This window comes from Scyliorhinus canicula, chromosome 1 (genome assembly GCF_902713615.1).
Source record: "Scyliorhinus canicula chromosome 1, sScyCan1.1, whole genome shotgun sequence".
NCBI lineage: Eukaryota > Metazoa > Chordata > Chondrichthyes > Carcharhiniformes > Scyliorhinidae > Scyliorhinus > Scyliorhinus canicula.
In genome coordinates, this window is record NC_052146.1 from 22079740 (window position 1) to 22096827 (window position 17088).

Consider the following 17088-nt stretch of genomic DNA (forward strand, 5'->3'; position numbering starts at 1 on the left):
ACTGTAGGTGTAGACTGCGACATTGATGTTCCAAAGAGTATCCAAATGGTGCGGTCACAGCGTTCTGGGATGGTTCAGACAGAGGCTCAGTACAGATTCATTTACATGGCTGTTCAGCACTATATCGAAACACTGCAGCGTCGGATCGAGGAGGAGCAGGTACAACACATTCAGTGAGCAGAAATGTTAACACTTGTTATACTCAATATGTTCTGTTCCACAAACAATTGTTTTTCCACTATCCTGTTTCTAGCTAGTTGTTCATCGCAACAATAAATTGTGTAGATTCAGACAGGTATTTGACTTCCCCCACTGGGACAGCGCCAGTCTGCCAATGAGCGCTTGGGGAAGGAGATTGAGTGGGTAATGCGTTTCAATCTTCTCTTATTGAATGTTAAAAGTATGAAAGAATTACTGACATTTCCAAAGTAAGAGGATCCTGACTGTTACAAGGAGTTAAGAAACATTTACTGTCATTCTTCAATTAACATTTTTAAAGATTTGTAAACTTGCATTGGATAGTGTCATGGAAATATAATCTCAATTGACAGCTTACCCCTAGTTCTCATGGTCGATGCATTTCCCAGTATGGAATTAAACCAAAAGCACCAATGATACTCTGGGTTGGGCAGCGCGGTGGCGCAGTGGTTAGCATTGCTGCCTCTCGGTGCCGGGGTCCCAGGTTCGATCTCGGCTCTGGGTCACTGTCCGTGTGGAGTTTGCACATTCTCCCCATGTTTGCGTGGGCTTCGTCCCCACAACCCAAAGATGTGCAGGGTAGGTGGATTGGCCATGCTAAATTGCAACTTAATTGGAAAAAATGAATTGGGTACTCTAAATTTATTTTTAAAACATAAATAAATACATAAATAAATAATAATGTTATGGGTTAGAAACTACCTGATCTTTTTTGTGATGGCCGAAAGTCTCTGACTATTTATTTTATTGAATAGTGGAACAGATTTGAATGGCCGAGTGGTTGACTCCTGCTCCTAGTTCATATATTTCAGCATTCCTGAACTATGAGAGCAAAATTCAGCCAGATCTTCTGCAACTGTTGGCTGTCCAGTGACTCCTGTTGGGAAGTGTCCATATGGATCTGTGGTGGATGAGGAAAGGTTGTGGCTGATTGTCAAGAGTAATTCTCAAATTTGACACGATGGATGCTGGGAGGATGTTTCCCCTGATTGAGGAGACGAGAACTAGTGGTCACAATCTCAAAATAAAGGATTGGCTATTTAGGAGTGGTATAAGGAGAAATGCCTTCATTCAAAGGGGTGTAGATCATTAGAATTATTTACCCTTTTGCTAAGGGATACGGGGATAGTGTGGGGGTTCGGTTGAGATAGAAGCCCAGCTAAGGTCACATTGAATGGTGGGATTGACTTGTAGGGCCAGTTGGTTTTGACCTGTTCTTACGACTTGTGTTTTTATGGCTGGATAATAGCCACCTGGGTGAGATTTCTAGAAGCTGTATCCCAGAACGATTCTGTACTTTTATGAGGAGAGGACTTAAAAAAAAAAGAAATAAGCACTACCAAATTCATGCATGGTTTTCTGGTGTACAGATTGAATTAGGTTATTGGGTGGAAAGAAATTAATGGGCTCAATTTGGCACAGCCCCATCACAAAAGAAAGGGAGGGCTGTGGTAAACTGCGATCTCCTAGTTGTGAGAAGGAAGATGCAGCTCTATTATCCAACACAGAGGAAATGGCTGTGTTTATTTTCCATCTCACATCCATAGACATCAGTGTGAACATCAATATATGGCCCAGAGGGAGCGGCGCGGTGGTTAGCACTGCTGCCTCACGGTGCTGAGGTCCCAGGTTCGATCCCGGCACTGTCCGTGTGGAGTTTGCACATTCTCCCCGTGTTTCACCCCCACAACCCAAAGATGTGCAGGGCAGGTGGATTGGCCAAGCTAAATTGCCCCTTAATTGGGAAAAATGAATTGGGTGCTCTTCAATTTATTTTTAAATATATATAATATATATATATATATGGCCCACAGCAAAGAAAAGAAGTTGTCTAATTTTAGATAAATAATGGAATCATTTTATGTTGGAAGTGGCATCTGGAGTGATGGGTGGTAGCTCAGTAAATGCTATCCTTGCATTTGGTTTGCCAAAAGGGTATATTGAACTTCCCTACCAGTCAGAAAAGTTGCAAAATTTCCAGGTACCCCACCTCGTCTGACTTTTCTACAGATTCAAATTATTAGTTAGCCACATACAAAACAGCTTGTGCGCTGAAACTCTGAAGATATCGTAAGCGATAAGAGCAGACGTCGTCCATCTGGCCCCTCAAACCTATTTTGCCATCTAATAAGATCATGGCTGATCTGATTGTGTCCTGATTTCCTGGCTGGCCCCCATAACCCTGGATTCCTTGTTTGTCCAACTCTGACTTGAATCTATTCAGTGACTGAGCCTCCACTGGTCACTGGGGAAGAGCATTCCAAAGATTAACAAGCCTCTGAGAGAAGAAAGTAGCCCACATCTCAGGCTTAATTGGGAGCCCCCCACCCTGCCTGGTGCTGGACAAGGGGGAACATCCTCACAGCATCCATCCTGACAAGTCCCTCAAGATCTTATATGTGTCAATAAGATCACTTCTCGTTCTTCTAAGCTGTGATGGTAAACCATTAAATTTCTTTTAGTGAATATAGTGTGGCCTGGTATTAGGCTGGTACGGTGTGACCCTCCACAATGATACTCTCCAGAGATATGACTCCAGGGCTGGACTTATTAATGACCTGGATAATGGGATAAAAAGCCACGTGGTAAAGTTTGAAGGTGATACAGATGGATGGCGTTGTAAGCAGTATAGGTGGAAACGTAATACTAACTCCAGGTACATTGAACATTGGTCATGAACAGGTACAGGAAATAATCAAGAAGGTTAACAGAATGCTGGCCTTTGGATCCAGAGGACTAGAATACAAGGAGCTTGAAGTTGTTCTACAACCACACAAAGTCTTAGACCACACCAGAAGTGCTGTGAGCAGTGCTGGGCATCATACCTTAAGGATATATTGGCCCGTGGGGCTGATTTATCACTGATACCTGGATTCCAAGAGTTAAATTACGAGGGGTGATTACACAAAATATGGTAGTATTCTCTGGAATTTGAAGGTTGGGGGGTGATTAATTAATTGATTGGTTTTCAAGATGTAACAGAGAGCAGATAGACAGAGAGAGTCTGGGACTAGGGGGCATAGTCTGTTAGACTATTCAGGAATGAAGCCAGGAAACACTTCCACACGTAGAGGTTTGGAACGCTCTTCCACCAACAGTAATTGATGCTGGATCAATTGTTGATTTTAAATCTGAGGTGGATAGACTTTTGTTAACCAAAGGTATTAAGGGATAAGGAACAAAATTGTTTATATGGAGACAATCATGGATCAGCCATGATTTAATTGTATTGTGGAACAGGGATTACCTCAATGTTCCGAAGCTGGGTATAGTATATTTGAGGAGCTCCGCAGCAGGGAGAATGTAGAATACACTTCGGATTTGTGAGCAAGGGGAGGAGAGGGCTGTTGTGTTTTGTTTCTAAAAGTGGAAAGATCAAAACACTACATAATTCTTTCCCAAACTAACTCAAGTCTGTATTTGAACCAATTCCTGTGTCGAGCATGAAACATTAACGTCCCTGTCTCTTCCAGAAAAGCAAGATAAAAGGCCGTGAATACACAAACATCAAATATTCCTTATCAGATCTGACGTGTGGAGGAGATCAGAGTCCTTTCCCACCCTGCACGCCCAACCCAGCATGTACAGAGTAAGTTCATCCGCTTTGCTTGATTTTACAATATTTCCAGTCTTGTAAGGGTGTAATTCACGCATGTCTTAATTCTTTGCTCCCCTAGTTATATAAGATTGGCCAGTGGTTGAAGTGAGTGGTTTATTTTTACTCTGACATGAGCTTGAATGCAGCACAGACTAATGAGATGGAAATGTCTCCTCTGCTCTGGCTTCCGGGGCCCTCTGCTCCGGCTGCCGGGGCCCTCTGCTCCGGCTGCCGGGGCCCTCTGCGCCTGCTGCCGGGGCCCTCTGCTCCGGCTGCCGGGGCCCTCTGCTCCGGCTGCCGGGGCCCTCTGCTCCGGCTGCCGGGGCCCTCTGCTCCGGCTGCCGGGGCCCTCTGCTCCGGCTGCCGGGGCCCTCTGCTCCGGCTGCCGGGGCCCTCTGCTCCGGCTGCCGGGGCCCTCTGCTCCGGCTGCCGGGGCCCTCTGCTCCGGCTGCCGGGCCCTCTGCTCCGGCTGCCGGGGCCCTCTGCTCCGGCTGCCGGGGCCCTCTGCTCCGGCTGCCGGGGCCCTCTGCTCCGGCTGCCGGGGCCCTCTGCTCCGGCTGCCGGGGCCCTCTGCTCCGGCTGCCGGGGCCCTCTGCTCCGGCTGCCGGGGCCCTCTGCTCCGGCTGCCGGGGCCCTCTGCTCCGGCTGCCGGGGCCCTCTGCTCCGGCTGCCGGGGCCCTCTGCTCCGGCTGCCGGGGCCCTCTGCTCCGGCTGCCGGGGCCCTCTGCTCCGGCTGCCGGGGCCCTCTGCTCCGGCTGCCGGGGCCCTCTGCTCCGGCTGCCGGGGCCCTCTGCTCCGGCTGCCGGGCCCTCTGCTCCGGCTGCCGGGGCCCTCTGCTCCGGCTGCCGGGGCCCTCTGCTCCGGCTGCCGGGGCCCTCTGCTCCGGCTGCCGGGGCCCTCTGCTCCGGCTGCCGGGGCCCTCTGCTCCGGCTGCCGGGGCCCTCTGCTCCGGCTGCCGGGGCCCTCTGCTCCGGCTGCCGGGGCCCTCTGCTCCGGCTGCCGGGGCCCTCTGCTCCGGCTGCCGGGGCCCTCTGCTCCGGCTGCCGGGGCCCTCTGCTCTGGCTGCCGGGGCCCTCTGCTCTGGCTGCCGGGGCCCTCTGCTCTGGCTGCCGGGGCCCTCTGCTCTGGCTGCCGGGGCCCTCTGCTCTGGCTGCCGGGGCCCTCTGCTCTGGCTGCCGGGGCCCTCTGCTCTGGCTGCCGGGGCCCTCTGCTCTGGCTGCCGGGGCCCTCTGCTCTGGCTGCCGGGGCCCTCTGCGCCTGCTGCCGGGGACCCTCTGCGCCTGCTGCCGGGGCCCTCTGCGCCGGCTGCCGGGGCCCTCTGCTCCGGCTGCCGGGGCCCTCTGCTCCGGCTGCCGGGGCCCTCTGCTCCGGCTGCCGGGGCCCTCTGCTCCGGCTGCCGGGGCCCTCTGCTCCGGCTGCCGGGGCCCTCTGCTCCGGCTGCCGGGGCCCTCTGCTCCGGCTGCCGGGGCCCTCTGCGCCGGCTGCCGGGGCCCTCTGCGCCGGCTGCCGGGGCCCTCTGCTGCCAAGTCAGCAGGGAAACTCATCCCCGATAGTAACTCATCCGAGGATCGCCAATTGGCTGGAGACAGGACTTGCACCCCTCATTCAGGAGCAAACTCTGCATCAGAGAGTTGCCGGCAAAGCTGATGGGCTTAATTTGGGGGGGGGGGATGCTCGATGTGGAATGGAGACCATAAATGGAGGAGTGCTGCCCACTCCGAACCTTACCCCTGCCAGCCTGAAAGTGAGGTCGTGTGACAAATTACCTTTAAAGTGCTCATTGACTGCCCACTTAAGGGCATCGATTGGGACAAGGGGGTGTGGGCAGCATAGGCTTCGCATGTCCCAGTGTCAAATTGTGGGCAGTGGGGAGGACATCGGGGAAATTTTTATGGGCTCTCCCCCTCCAGTGGGGCAGTGTAAAGTTCAGCTCAGTATTGTATGTATTCAATACATATTGTAGCACAGTGGTTAACATTGTTGCTTCGTAGCTCCAGGTTTGATTCCTGGCTTGGGTCACTGTCTGTGTGGAGTCTGCACTTTCTCCCCGTGTCTGTGTGGGTTTCCTGCAGGTGCTCCAGTTTCCACCCACAGTCCAAAGATGTGGAGGTTTGGTGGATTGGTCATAATAAATTACCCCTTAGTGTCCAAAAAGGTTAGGTGGGGTTACTGGGGTTGGGTGGAGGCGCGGGCTTAAGTGGGGTGCTCTTTCCAAGGGCCGGTGCAAACTCGATGGGCCGAATGGCGGCCTCCTACACTGTAAATTCTATGATTTATGTATTGCATATAAAGACATGTATCCAATCAATTTATACTAACAGTATTTAAATATTCGTGTGGGAGACCATCTGCAAATGTTCGTGCAATCCTAAAGATCCTCTGCTCTAGCTTCCAAAGACCATTGCAATTGCCTAAATTGCTCTCGTGCCTGAGTATGTGGTATATATCCCTGCAGATGAAAGTCCCCTCACTTTGTGAATGCACTCAAAATGTGCCCACCCCACCCCCCAATCTCCGCAGCGCCCAGTTTGAAAGCCTGTAGTACGAAAATAAAGAGCTCATACATTTCAAAGGAATACATCACATAGGCTGTGGATAGTGAAGGACTCTCCTACAATAGACAAGTTCAGGTCAAGTCTCCACTAAATTAATTATGTTGCATCAGTGAGATTATAAATGGGGGAAAGGAAAGGAGAAATGTTTTAAACAACAGGCACATGAAACGTAACCTGTAAATAGTAAGAAAGTTGGAGGATGGACTATATAAAAGGCACATATAAAAGTGGAGGTGAATGACTTTGGTTCCTGCGATATTTAATTGGGAGAGACACAAAGCTAAAATGGTGTCAATGGATTTATGTAATTCTGGAAAGTAGCTTTATGTTGAATTGAGCTTAGAATTGGGCAACTAGACACCAAGACCTTGCCATTCATGTAGGAAGAACCTAGAGGATTTGGTACATTCATGACAGCATAGCAAACAAAGGCTTTTGGTACGAAAGAAGCTCGACACCATCCAGGACAAAGCAGCCCTCTTGATTGCTCACCCTTCCACAAACATTCAAACCCTCCACCATCAACGGAACAATGGCAGCCGTGTGTACCATCTACAGGATGCACTGCAATAACTCACAACTCACCAAGCTTCCATAGATAACACCTTCAGCCCCACGGCCAATACCACCTAGAAGGACAAGAGCAGCAGTTACCTGGGAACCCCACTACCTGGAGGTTCCCCTTCAAGTCACTCACTACCCTGACTTGGAAATATATCACCGTTCCTTCACTGTCACTGGGGCAACATCCTGAAACTCCCTCCCTAATAGCACAGTGGGTGTACCTACACCTTGGACTGCATCGATTCAAAAAGGCAATTCATCACCACCTTCTGATGGGCAACTAGTTAAGGGCGATAAATGCTGGCCTAACAAGCATTTAAATAGATTTTATAAAAAGGTTGTGAATACCTATGTGCAGTAATTCATCAATTAAAGTAATGTTACCAGATAAGTTAGAACTAGTCTCCATAGCTGAGAAACCCAATTAGTAATGTATGTTTGGCACTAGTATCTATCTGATCTTTCTCTAGACTAGAAGTGTATATGTTTCACTGAACCCAGCCAGGTCATCTTTCGCTAAAGTGGCCTTATTATTTAATGAGGATTAAACAGTGAGACCTTTTGGTTCTAACATGTATGCACAATCAAAAATATATTGGTCCAGGATTTTCTGGTAAAATAACTGCAAGGGTAATGACTCTCTCTGTTATTTATGGGTAAACTTTATAGCACCTTAAGGCAAGGAGCAGATGTGAATATCTAGAGGTTGGTGCTGAGTTGCACTGTATACTGTTAGCTTTGCGAGAACATCATCTTGCTCTCAACCTTGTCGTTCAACCCCCCCCCCCCAAATTTCTTGATTTGTCCATTAAACTTGCAGCAGAAACTTAAGTCTCGTCATCAGTGTAATTGTCCTTTTTAATGACGTGATGTTATTCACTGCCAAGCAACATCTTTGGCTTGATAAATTACAAGTGTGGGGTCTCATTCCTTCAGGTTTTAAATTTATGGGGAAGATTGTAAAAATTTCACTTTTGTTTCTTTATTGTCTTTCTTTCTGTCAGTCTAATCCCAAGAGCAGTAGGGAGAGAAAATAACGATTGAGTTTGCCCCATTTAATTCATCATCCTCCTCCGACCTTTTTTTGTTTATTCCCCGATTGATTATGGAGATACGCTATTGATTGAAATTTTAGATTCCCTATTACTTTTGCTGCACAGCTCACACTTGCAGCAACCTTGTGGGCAAAACAATTTAGAGCTGAAAGGTGCAGGGCAGGGGCAAGGCTGACAAATGGCAGCTTCCATCAGATGCCTGTTGAAGAAAATTTTGACCCTTTTATATCCTTGGCATGTATTAAGATAGCAATCGATTTAGGTTGGTTTAAGCTTTAAAATCGTTACCTGCACTGACAGTGGATATTACGTTGGGGGGTGAGTAATGATGCTGCAGTGATATAATAAATATTACTAGAGAACTGTATCACTTGGGTGAGACAACTTTTATTTAATCACTTTAGGTCTCCTGTCTGTATTTGGTTTCAAATGCTTTATTTAGGTTGATTTTCTGCAGCATGTGGATGACGGGTAATTATTTGCATTTGATTCAAACATGTAATCGGTAATTTGACTCCACGGGGAGTGCACTCCCATTGTTGTTCATAATGGGAGTTCTCATGAGATGGAGAAATTCCCATCATACGAGCAGCACTTTCCTGCTGATTAGACTCTCACTAATGCGAGTTGGGGTGAAGTAGTAAATTGTGACCTTGAATGCATTCGCTGAACGCTCAATTTGGGGAAAATATTGGGAGCGAAATTGGAATGCTTTTTAATGGAAATGTTTGGTGGTATCATATTTTGTTAACACACTGCAATATTGTTCGCCTGAGGGTTCTTGAAAATGAAAGCTGGTTGTGTTCTCTTACTAGCAACTTGCTGTAATCCTTTTTTTTTAAATATGCAATTTAAAACAGTGTTATTGTTATGAGAACTGCAATAATAACACCCGTACAAAGTTAATATTGTTATAATTTAGTATCTAAATGTTAAGATGGCTACTTTGCAATATTACTGTGCAAGATCGCAATGCATTTAACACCACAGGAATACAGAATAAATATTAATGTTACCAGCGGTCAGGAATGTATTAATGGATTAAGTTGTGATACAGTGGCAATGAGTTAGCGTTCCACTTCGTAATCACATGCTGAAATTGAATGAGGAGTTCCTGAATCAAAGTGCAGCTCCTGCATGGAGTGCAGGGACAAGCCACATGTATAACAAATCTGTTGCTACCAATCCAGACACAGCTGGAGTTGAGAGAAATTGTTAGTTTAGCGTTGGGTATGGAGTAAGTGAGAATAACAGTTGGGATTCAATGAATACTCTGTTTAGAGGGAGATGGGTTGTAAGATGCTGTGGCAGGGCATGCGCAGAAAAAACCAGGGACTGGTTACAGTAGTTAACAGCAAATTACTGCGGATGTTGGAATCTGAATCAAAAACAGAAAATACTGCCCAATCTCAGCCGGTCTGACCACATCTGGAGAGAGAAAAGGGAGCTAATGTTTTGATTCCGGATGACTCTTTGTCAAAGCTCACAGTAGTGAAAGCTTATAGTAGTGTGTACATATTCAGTGATAAACACATTTTACTCAACATTGTCTTCTGATGCAGACTGAAAGACGAGGGTGGCCGTATCTATGAAAATGTTGGCTTGATGCAGGCACAAAAGGGCCATAGATGAGATAATGTCAGTGTTCGGAACAGAATAGAAAGGTAAGATTTATAGTTTTAATCTTGGTTGATTAAAATGATATTTGTTGACTTGCCTTTCGAACCTCCTGAAATGGGTGTCCCCCAAAGTGGGGTAGAAGTTACAACGACATACAAAACCGTCAACTTTCGCAATGTAAAAATGTTTCCTTCCTTTAGAAGGTACTGACTCATTGACCGGGCTACAGATCCTCAGGCAGGATGAGCCACTAACACCTCTCTGCCACTTTTCCCATGGTAAGAAGTCTTACAACACCAGGTTAAAGTCCAACAGGTTTGTTTCGAATCACTAGCTTTCGGAGCACTGCTCCTTCCTCGCCTGAGGTGATTCGAAACAAACCTGTTGGACTTTAACCTGGTGTTGTAAGACTTCTTCCTGCGCTCACCCCAGTCCAATGCTGACACTCTCACAACACTTTTCCCATGGTGTGGGACATCAAACCTAACCCTAACCCTATGCTCTTCTGACATCCACATTTGAGCATTTTCCATAAAATGTAATTGGAAACTGATACTAAGCAGGAACCTTGTCTGTTTGCTCCCTTCCTAAGCCTGGATCATTTATACAGCTGTATTCGCTTTCTACCTGAGAGGAGCTAATCTGGCAGATACAACCTCCAAAGAGACCGATAGCTTTAAAAACAGAGAATTCACTTCCCAGTGACCAATTTAAAGAAATTAATAATACTAACAATCGCTTATTGTCACAAGTAGGCTTCAATGAAGTTACTGTCAAAAGCCCAAATTACACCAAGGATTCAAGTTGTAAGACTTTTACTGTATCAACTAAACATTACATAGCAAGGAACTAATAATCTACACCACAGAAAAGTTGATCTTTATCAATGTTTTAACACAACCGATAACCGTCGCCACATACATATACATTATAACAAACATGCTGTCTACAACATTACAGCCTTTCTAGGGAACAATCCAAAACCACTCGAGTCTTCCCATTTCACTGAGTCATAATGTTGAGAAACTATCAAAAACCACTTCCCTCAATTTCCAAACTGATTACCAAACTAAGATTTGCTCTGGTGATAATATTTCATAGAATCATAGAATTTACAGTGCAGAAGGCGGCCATTCGGCCCATCGAGTCTGCACCGGCCCTTGTAAAAAGCACCCTACTTAAGCCCACACTTCCATCCTATCCCAGTAACCTCACCTTACCTTATTGGGCACTAACGGCAATTTAGCATGACTAATCCACCTAACAGCACATCTTTGGACTGGGAGGAAACCGGAGCACCCGGAGGAAACCCACACAGACACTGGGAGAACGTGCAGACTCCGCACTGATAGTGATCCAAGCTGGGAATCAAACCTTGGAGCTGTGAAGAAACTGCTAACCACTGTGCTACCATGCCAGTCTTACCAAGGCAACTCTTCCAGCGGCTTCTCTCCATTGACCTCAGCAGCCTTCTGTGAGGCCTCTCTCCGTCTCCCCTTTTCTAAGGCCTAAAACCATACAGAGCTGAAGTCTGAAAGCCCAGCTGCTTGAACATTTTACACTTTGCCTCCAGTAAGTCTCAACTTGAGCCTCCCTGACCTTGTAGTAACCAAGTTACCCAGGCTTCTTGTTGAGAAGAATTCAAAGTAGATCTAATGTGCCTTTTCATTCCTCTGTTTTACATTGAAGTAAAGAGATTGTCCCAAAACATAAGCATCTGATAAAACCTTCCATTCTTAACACGGGGAAAACTAAACTTGGTTGTCCTCCTGTCCTACAGGGATCAGTCCCAGAACACTTACTAAATATTAGAGAAATCATATATGATGTGTAAATCGTGTTTGCATTGTATCTCTACACCAGCACATTTAAGTTTATATTGTTAACTGGTATGTTTTGAAATGTTGAAGAGAGGAAGTTGGAAAACCCCAGACCTCAAAACTATAATCTTGACAAAATTCGAGGATAATGGTTCTGTTACTCGTTTAGTAATCCAGAGGCCTGGACTAATTGATCCTGAGACAGGAGTTCAAATTCCACCGTGGATGTTCATTCTGTATTTCGATGAAATCTGGGGCAAGAATCAGTGAGAGTGAATATGAAACAACTTAGTTGGTTCACTAATGTCCTTTAGGGCACCATGGTGGCATTGTGGATAGCACAATTGCTTCACAGCTCCAGGGTCCCAGGTTCGATTCCAGCTTGGGTCACTGTCTGTGCGGAGTCTGCACGTCCTCCCCGTGTCTGCGTGGGTTTCCTCCCACAGTCCAAAGATGTGCAGGTTAGGTGGATTGGCCATGATAAAATTGCCCTTAGTGTCCAAAATTGCCCTTAGTGTTGGGTGGGGTTACTGGTTTATGGGGATAGGGTGGAGGTGTTGACCTTGGGTAGGGTGCTCTTTCCAGGAGCCGGTGCAGACTCGATGGGCCGAATGGCCGCCTCCTGCACTGAAAGTTCTATGATTCTAATGCTAATAAAAATTCATTTTCATTCTGTGCCAACAGGATTGCCCTCCCCTCTCTGGTAATATTGATTCTATGATTCATTGACGTATGGTCTGCTCTATATGTGACTCCAGGCCCACAGCAATGTGGTTGACTCTTAACCATCCCCTAAAACGACCATGTATTCAAAAAGGTGGCCCACCTCTCGAGGACAATCTGAGAAGGGCAATTAATTTTGGCTTTGCTGGTGGTGGCCACATCCCATGAATGAATTAATAAAAAGTTTGACCTCATGAGCACTTTTTAGATGAATCCAATATCCCATTACTCGGTATTAATTTCAATCATGTTCTGAAGTGTAAAATAAACAGATTCTGTTGTTCGAGTACATGGGCCACAGATTGAAACACACTTTCTCTCTCTTCAACTGTATTCCGTTATCGGGTATGTGCTTAATTAAAATCAGTTCCACGTTTCCAACACATCCAGAGGCTTGTTAAAAAAAAATTATTTTGAATTGATTTTTTTTTCTCTCCCTCAGGAACAAGTGAGGTAGCTGTGAAAAGCAGAGGCAAAATGAAAACACGTCAGGTGTGAGTGGAATGAAAAATGACCATCAAAGGCTTAGTCCAGAGTATTGTGGAATTTATTTTCTCTTCCCCCCCCCGCCTCATTTAAACACTAAATGTGAACAGTAAACACCCCCATTTGTCTGCAAACACATTCTCTGTGCTAGAAAATGAAGCTTCACCCGTACTTTATGCATCATTTGCATTTCTTTTTGGTATTTTACTGACGTGAAACCCAAGTGCCTTTTTACAGTCACGGCCTCTCTCCAGTCATTCTCACTTCACATACTTGAACTCATTTTAATTCTCTTTGTTTAAATGCAGAATAGTTAAAAACCCAGTGAGGTTGAGTAGAAAATCGAACATTAATGTGGACCTTGAAAGAGTAGTTTGCTTTTCGCTAGAAGTCCCTGCAACATTGACGTAGACCACGAGAGTGTTATGTGTTGTACATTTGCCTTTCCTTGTTTTTATTAACGGCCTAAAAAGACGGATTGTTGAAATTTGCACACGGGATTTTCCCCTCTCTTTCCTCCTCCTCCCTGTTAAGTTGCTGGAAGTATTGAGGCTTTTTAAAACTTGTAAGAAAACGATTCACTGGCCGTAGCCTCACTGTTAGGGTCAATACTGTGTTGGAGAGTAGAAGTGTGCTGTCCCACACAATGTGTGTTTCACATTAGATGTTTTTAAAAATTCATTTTCATTCTGTGCCAACAGGATTGCCCTCCCCTCTCTGGTAATATTGAGGGAATTCAGCAGCCCCAGTCCAGTTGAGCTCTGATGAGCATAAGTAGGACTTTCTCATCAGGGAACTTGACACTCGAGTAGGGGGGTTTGGGTTCCATTTATATCCCTCAAAGCCACCCCTATAGATGACCAATTTGACCTCCTTTGCCCTGTAACAGTTCACTCTTGTTAGTACTCTGAGTAAGGCAAGTTGTAGGTCTAGGTCCTTGTAAAAGATCGCGAGCCAGAAACAAGTGATCTTCCTCTGCCGTGCCTGTCGATGTCTGCCTACATGCTCCCACCGCCAAACCTGCCTCCCCGCAGCTAAGTTTTCCTGACTTTCTCTCAATTTGGTATCGATTACAATATGTGCACGTTCCACATAAGAGAAATGAGTCAGAAAAAGACTTGAGTACTATTTTGGTTTAAATACATGTGTAAATTTAGATGTTACTTTGTGTGCACTTTTATATGAAACTCCCTACTTTCAAATCCTCTGTAGTGCACAAACTAACACATGTTCAATAGCAGGGCAGGTTGAATTCTTAGTGTTCAAGGAGATAATGGACTCGGTGAATATACTTTGGAAACTAGATCCCTTGTACACAATACAACATTGCTTGGTGTTTTCTTGAAACTCAGCAAAGGCAAGGTACAGCTTCTCTAGGCTCCCCCTCTTGGTAGCTTGGAGAACTGCAAAAGGTCCACCAGAACTCAAATATGCAGTCCAAATACAAGAGAAAAGGGGAATCAAGACACCATTTTGTCCCATTTCAGGAAAGATGAGGGATGGAAATCAGGACAAGAAAGAGTGGAATCAGCAGAGAGGAATAGACCAACATCCTTGACCTCTGCGTGTCTATTTCTTACAACACTGGCCTTTATTCCAAGTTACAAATAGGCAAATGCGTGCAATCCTGACCAAAGCTATCCTGGCTCTCCTGTAACCATGTTTGGGCAGAGGTGGTGCTGCCTTCCCCTCTTTCCCTTGCTGCTCCTTCCTGAACAGAGAACCAGTGTGCCAATAAGCCATATTCCAGACACACAAGCTTCTGAAAAAAAACAATGCTGGCAGAATCTGTGGAGAGAGAAACAGTTACATTAAAAGATGAATATGACTCTTCAGAAGCTATTGCAGCAGATTTAAGGTTTTGGGATGAATGGGACAAAATGGTAGTGGGTAATGTACTTGATCGGACCATGTTAAATCTGACATAGCTCAAGTAACCTTGAGGGAGCAGGTGGGTGCCTTCTAAGAGAGCCTTTGGACATCTTCCACTTTCCACTTCTGTGTGGGAAAGGATTAAATGGGCATGCTAAAACTGCTATATTCACTATAAAAGTTCAGGTGCCTAACTGTCTATAAACCACAATTGGCCTGGACTAGAAGAAAAATGGATCAGGAACAAACCCAAGCACATGATCAAGTAGTGTTGCCAGAGAGTGGTGTATAAGCCAATTTTCCAATGTGCAAATAATACCTTTATTAAGTGTTTAGTCTACGTGCCAAATCTTATTAGGTAAATTGACAGGCCGCACAAGAGCTCGGTTCCACCTATCCCGCCCTCTGCTGGCAGCATTCTGCAGGCAGCTTGCCCCCAGTGATGCCTGTGACCTGGAACGTATTCCTGTGAGGCTACTGCAACTAAATACGTTGAGGGTATCAAAATAATTTTAAAATATGATTCTAAATATTAGCTTCTGCAGCGAACTCAACTGAGTCCCATCTTCCCCAAAGCAGTTTTATGTGAAAGTATTTAGATGTGTAAAATGTGACCATGAATTCTGTTGTATTCAGTGACTGGAGTTGTTTGGAGGATTTTATGCTTGAATCAGGATTTTGTGATTTTTGTGTCATTATCAATCCTTTATTTCCTCCTGCCCTCCTAATTCCACACCACCTGTGACTGACTGGCCTAAGGACGGGGTTGTGTCCTGCTCCCAGGCCTCTACCATTAGCCAAGCTGCGAGAAGCCACATGAGAGCACCCCGGCAATGTGTACCTTTCATGGCTGTCGCTTCCCCGCCTCTTGTCGACGTGGAGGATTCTGGCCTATGCTCCATTTCCTTGTGCTAACACGCCAGACATTGGGAAGCCATGGCCTGGGAATGAACCAACATTGCCCAGCTGCTCCATGTTGATGCTCTCAATGCACGCTACCATTACATAGCTACTTCATGTTTTATAGCTGAGCATTAATTGGGGAGTCTTCATTAGTTTGGAATTCTGCACTTGGTTCATGAATGTGTTTATCTGGAGCCGACTATCTTGTTAATGAGCTTTCAACTTCACAACACTTAATCTCAATAGATAATATAAAAAGAAGCGGGGAGGGGTGGAATTAACTTTAGAAAGTCCCGGATGTTACCAGTTGGCCTTTTAATGTGAATTGAATTGCTCTAATGCTTCAGATTATTACATGGGCTGTTTGTTCACCTGCGGAATCACAAATGGAATAACCCATTGTAGGTGATCAGAATAATGGTGCAATGACTATAAGTGACATCTGCTTTTTATTATCCATCCAATAATTTCACATTTTGTCAAAGTACATACCATTCAGATGTCTAGTTTATGTACAGACACCGTAAATGATTTTCCTATATTTATAAAGTATATATGGGTGGTAGTCGATTACTTTTTTTTTTGCTAGTCATGCTGTGATTTTAAAGCTCCATAAGCTGATATCAGAGTATAAATGTATTTGTAATGTACCAGATCGAAAATTAGAAATAAAGTCATTTTATATAAGCTGAGTATCTGGTTCTCATTTATTTTTCTCTCCCTGCTCTTTCTGGAGTTGCTGTCCAGTAAGTAAAGACCCGTGTGGGCTGATACTATTCTGTGATACACGTGCATGTAAAGTTATCTTCAAATCTACAGCCATATAAGTTTGAATTTAGGATGGCATGAAACTGCCATTTACCTCCAACAAACAAGAAAATCCCCTCCAGCTACATATAGAACATACAGGGCAGAAGGAGGCCATTCGGCCCATCGAGTCTGCACCGACCCACTTAAGCCCTCACTTCCAACCTATCCCAATAACCCCTCCTAACCATCTTCCTGCCACTCATTGTTAGATTAGAGACTCGTTGCAAATTTTACTGATTCTGTCCCAGAACCTAATGTAAAACTGCTTACTTGCTTGAGCAAACATCCTTGTAAGCATTTGAAAGCAAAACTTGGCATTGCCTAACCAATGGTTTTTCATCTCCACTTCTCGATTGAAGGATCTTCTTAGGATAAATACAATGGTATTGCATTTGAGTCATTTGACACCACCCTAGCCCTAAGAACAGGTAGGATTCTTGAGACGTGCCCGAGGAAGTGTTAACAGCGCTGTGGGTATTACAAGTAAATAAATTCCTGGACTCAGTTGGGGAGAAAATAAATTGCCTTTCAATTCCAGGTAAATTGAGATGTGCACTGACTTATCCATGAGTCCGCTTATGTTTGTATTTCTGAATTGTTTTTCATTTTAGCAAATAACCAACAAAACCACATACAGGAATACGGAGGAGGACAGGAAAACAGCAATATGGCTGACTCAGTGCAATCATTAGGCTCAACGTAGAACGGTGTCCATCTTCCCAAGGGGCAATTGCTCACAATGACCACAGGATTTCAGGATCAGTTCTTTGTGCCATGTTCTTGAGCACACCTGTACATATCTCCCTTAACTCCAGCAACACCAGAGGCACCAATGACACAGTAACCATCTCCCCTCACATACCAGACCTGTCTGTACCCCTGCA

General features: G+C 45.3%; 1 protein-coding gene across 2 annotated transcripts in view; it reads left to right on the top strand.

The window, feature by feature from the left end:
* The window catches only part of ptpn11a (protein tyrosine phosphatase non-receptor type 11a), a 69866-nt gene extending 53780 nt beyond the window's left edge, over nt 1-16086 (top strand). Inside the window, exons 13-16 of one of the 2 annotated variants that reach the window (XM_038819997.1) lie at nt 8-159; nt 3672-3787; nt 9533-9634; nt 12576-16086. In XM_038819997.1, coding sequence (XP_038675925.1) covers nt 8-159; nt 3672-3787; nt 9533-9602 — 338 coding nt within the window. In that variant the 3' untranslated portion in view covers nt 9603-9634; nt 12576-16086. Of the gene's footprint in view, nt 1-7; nt 174-3671; nt 3788-9532; nt 9636-12575 lie in introns of those variants that run through there. The other variant, XR_005463450.1, reaches the window with a different exon arrangement.
* The last annotated feature ends 1002 nt before the right edge of the window (nt 16087-17088 follow it).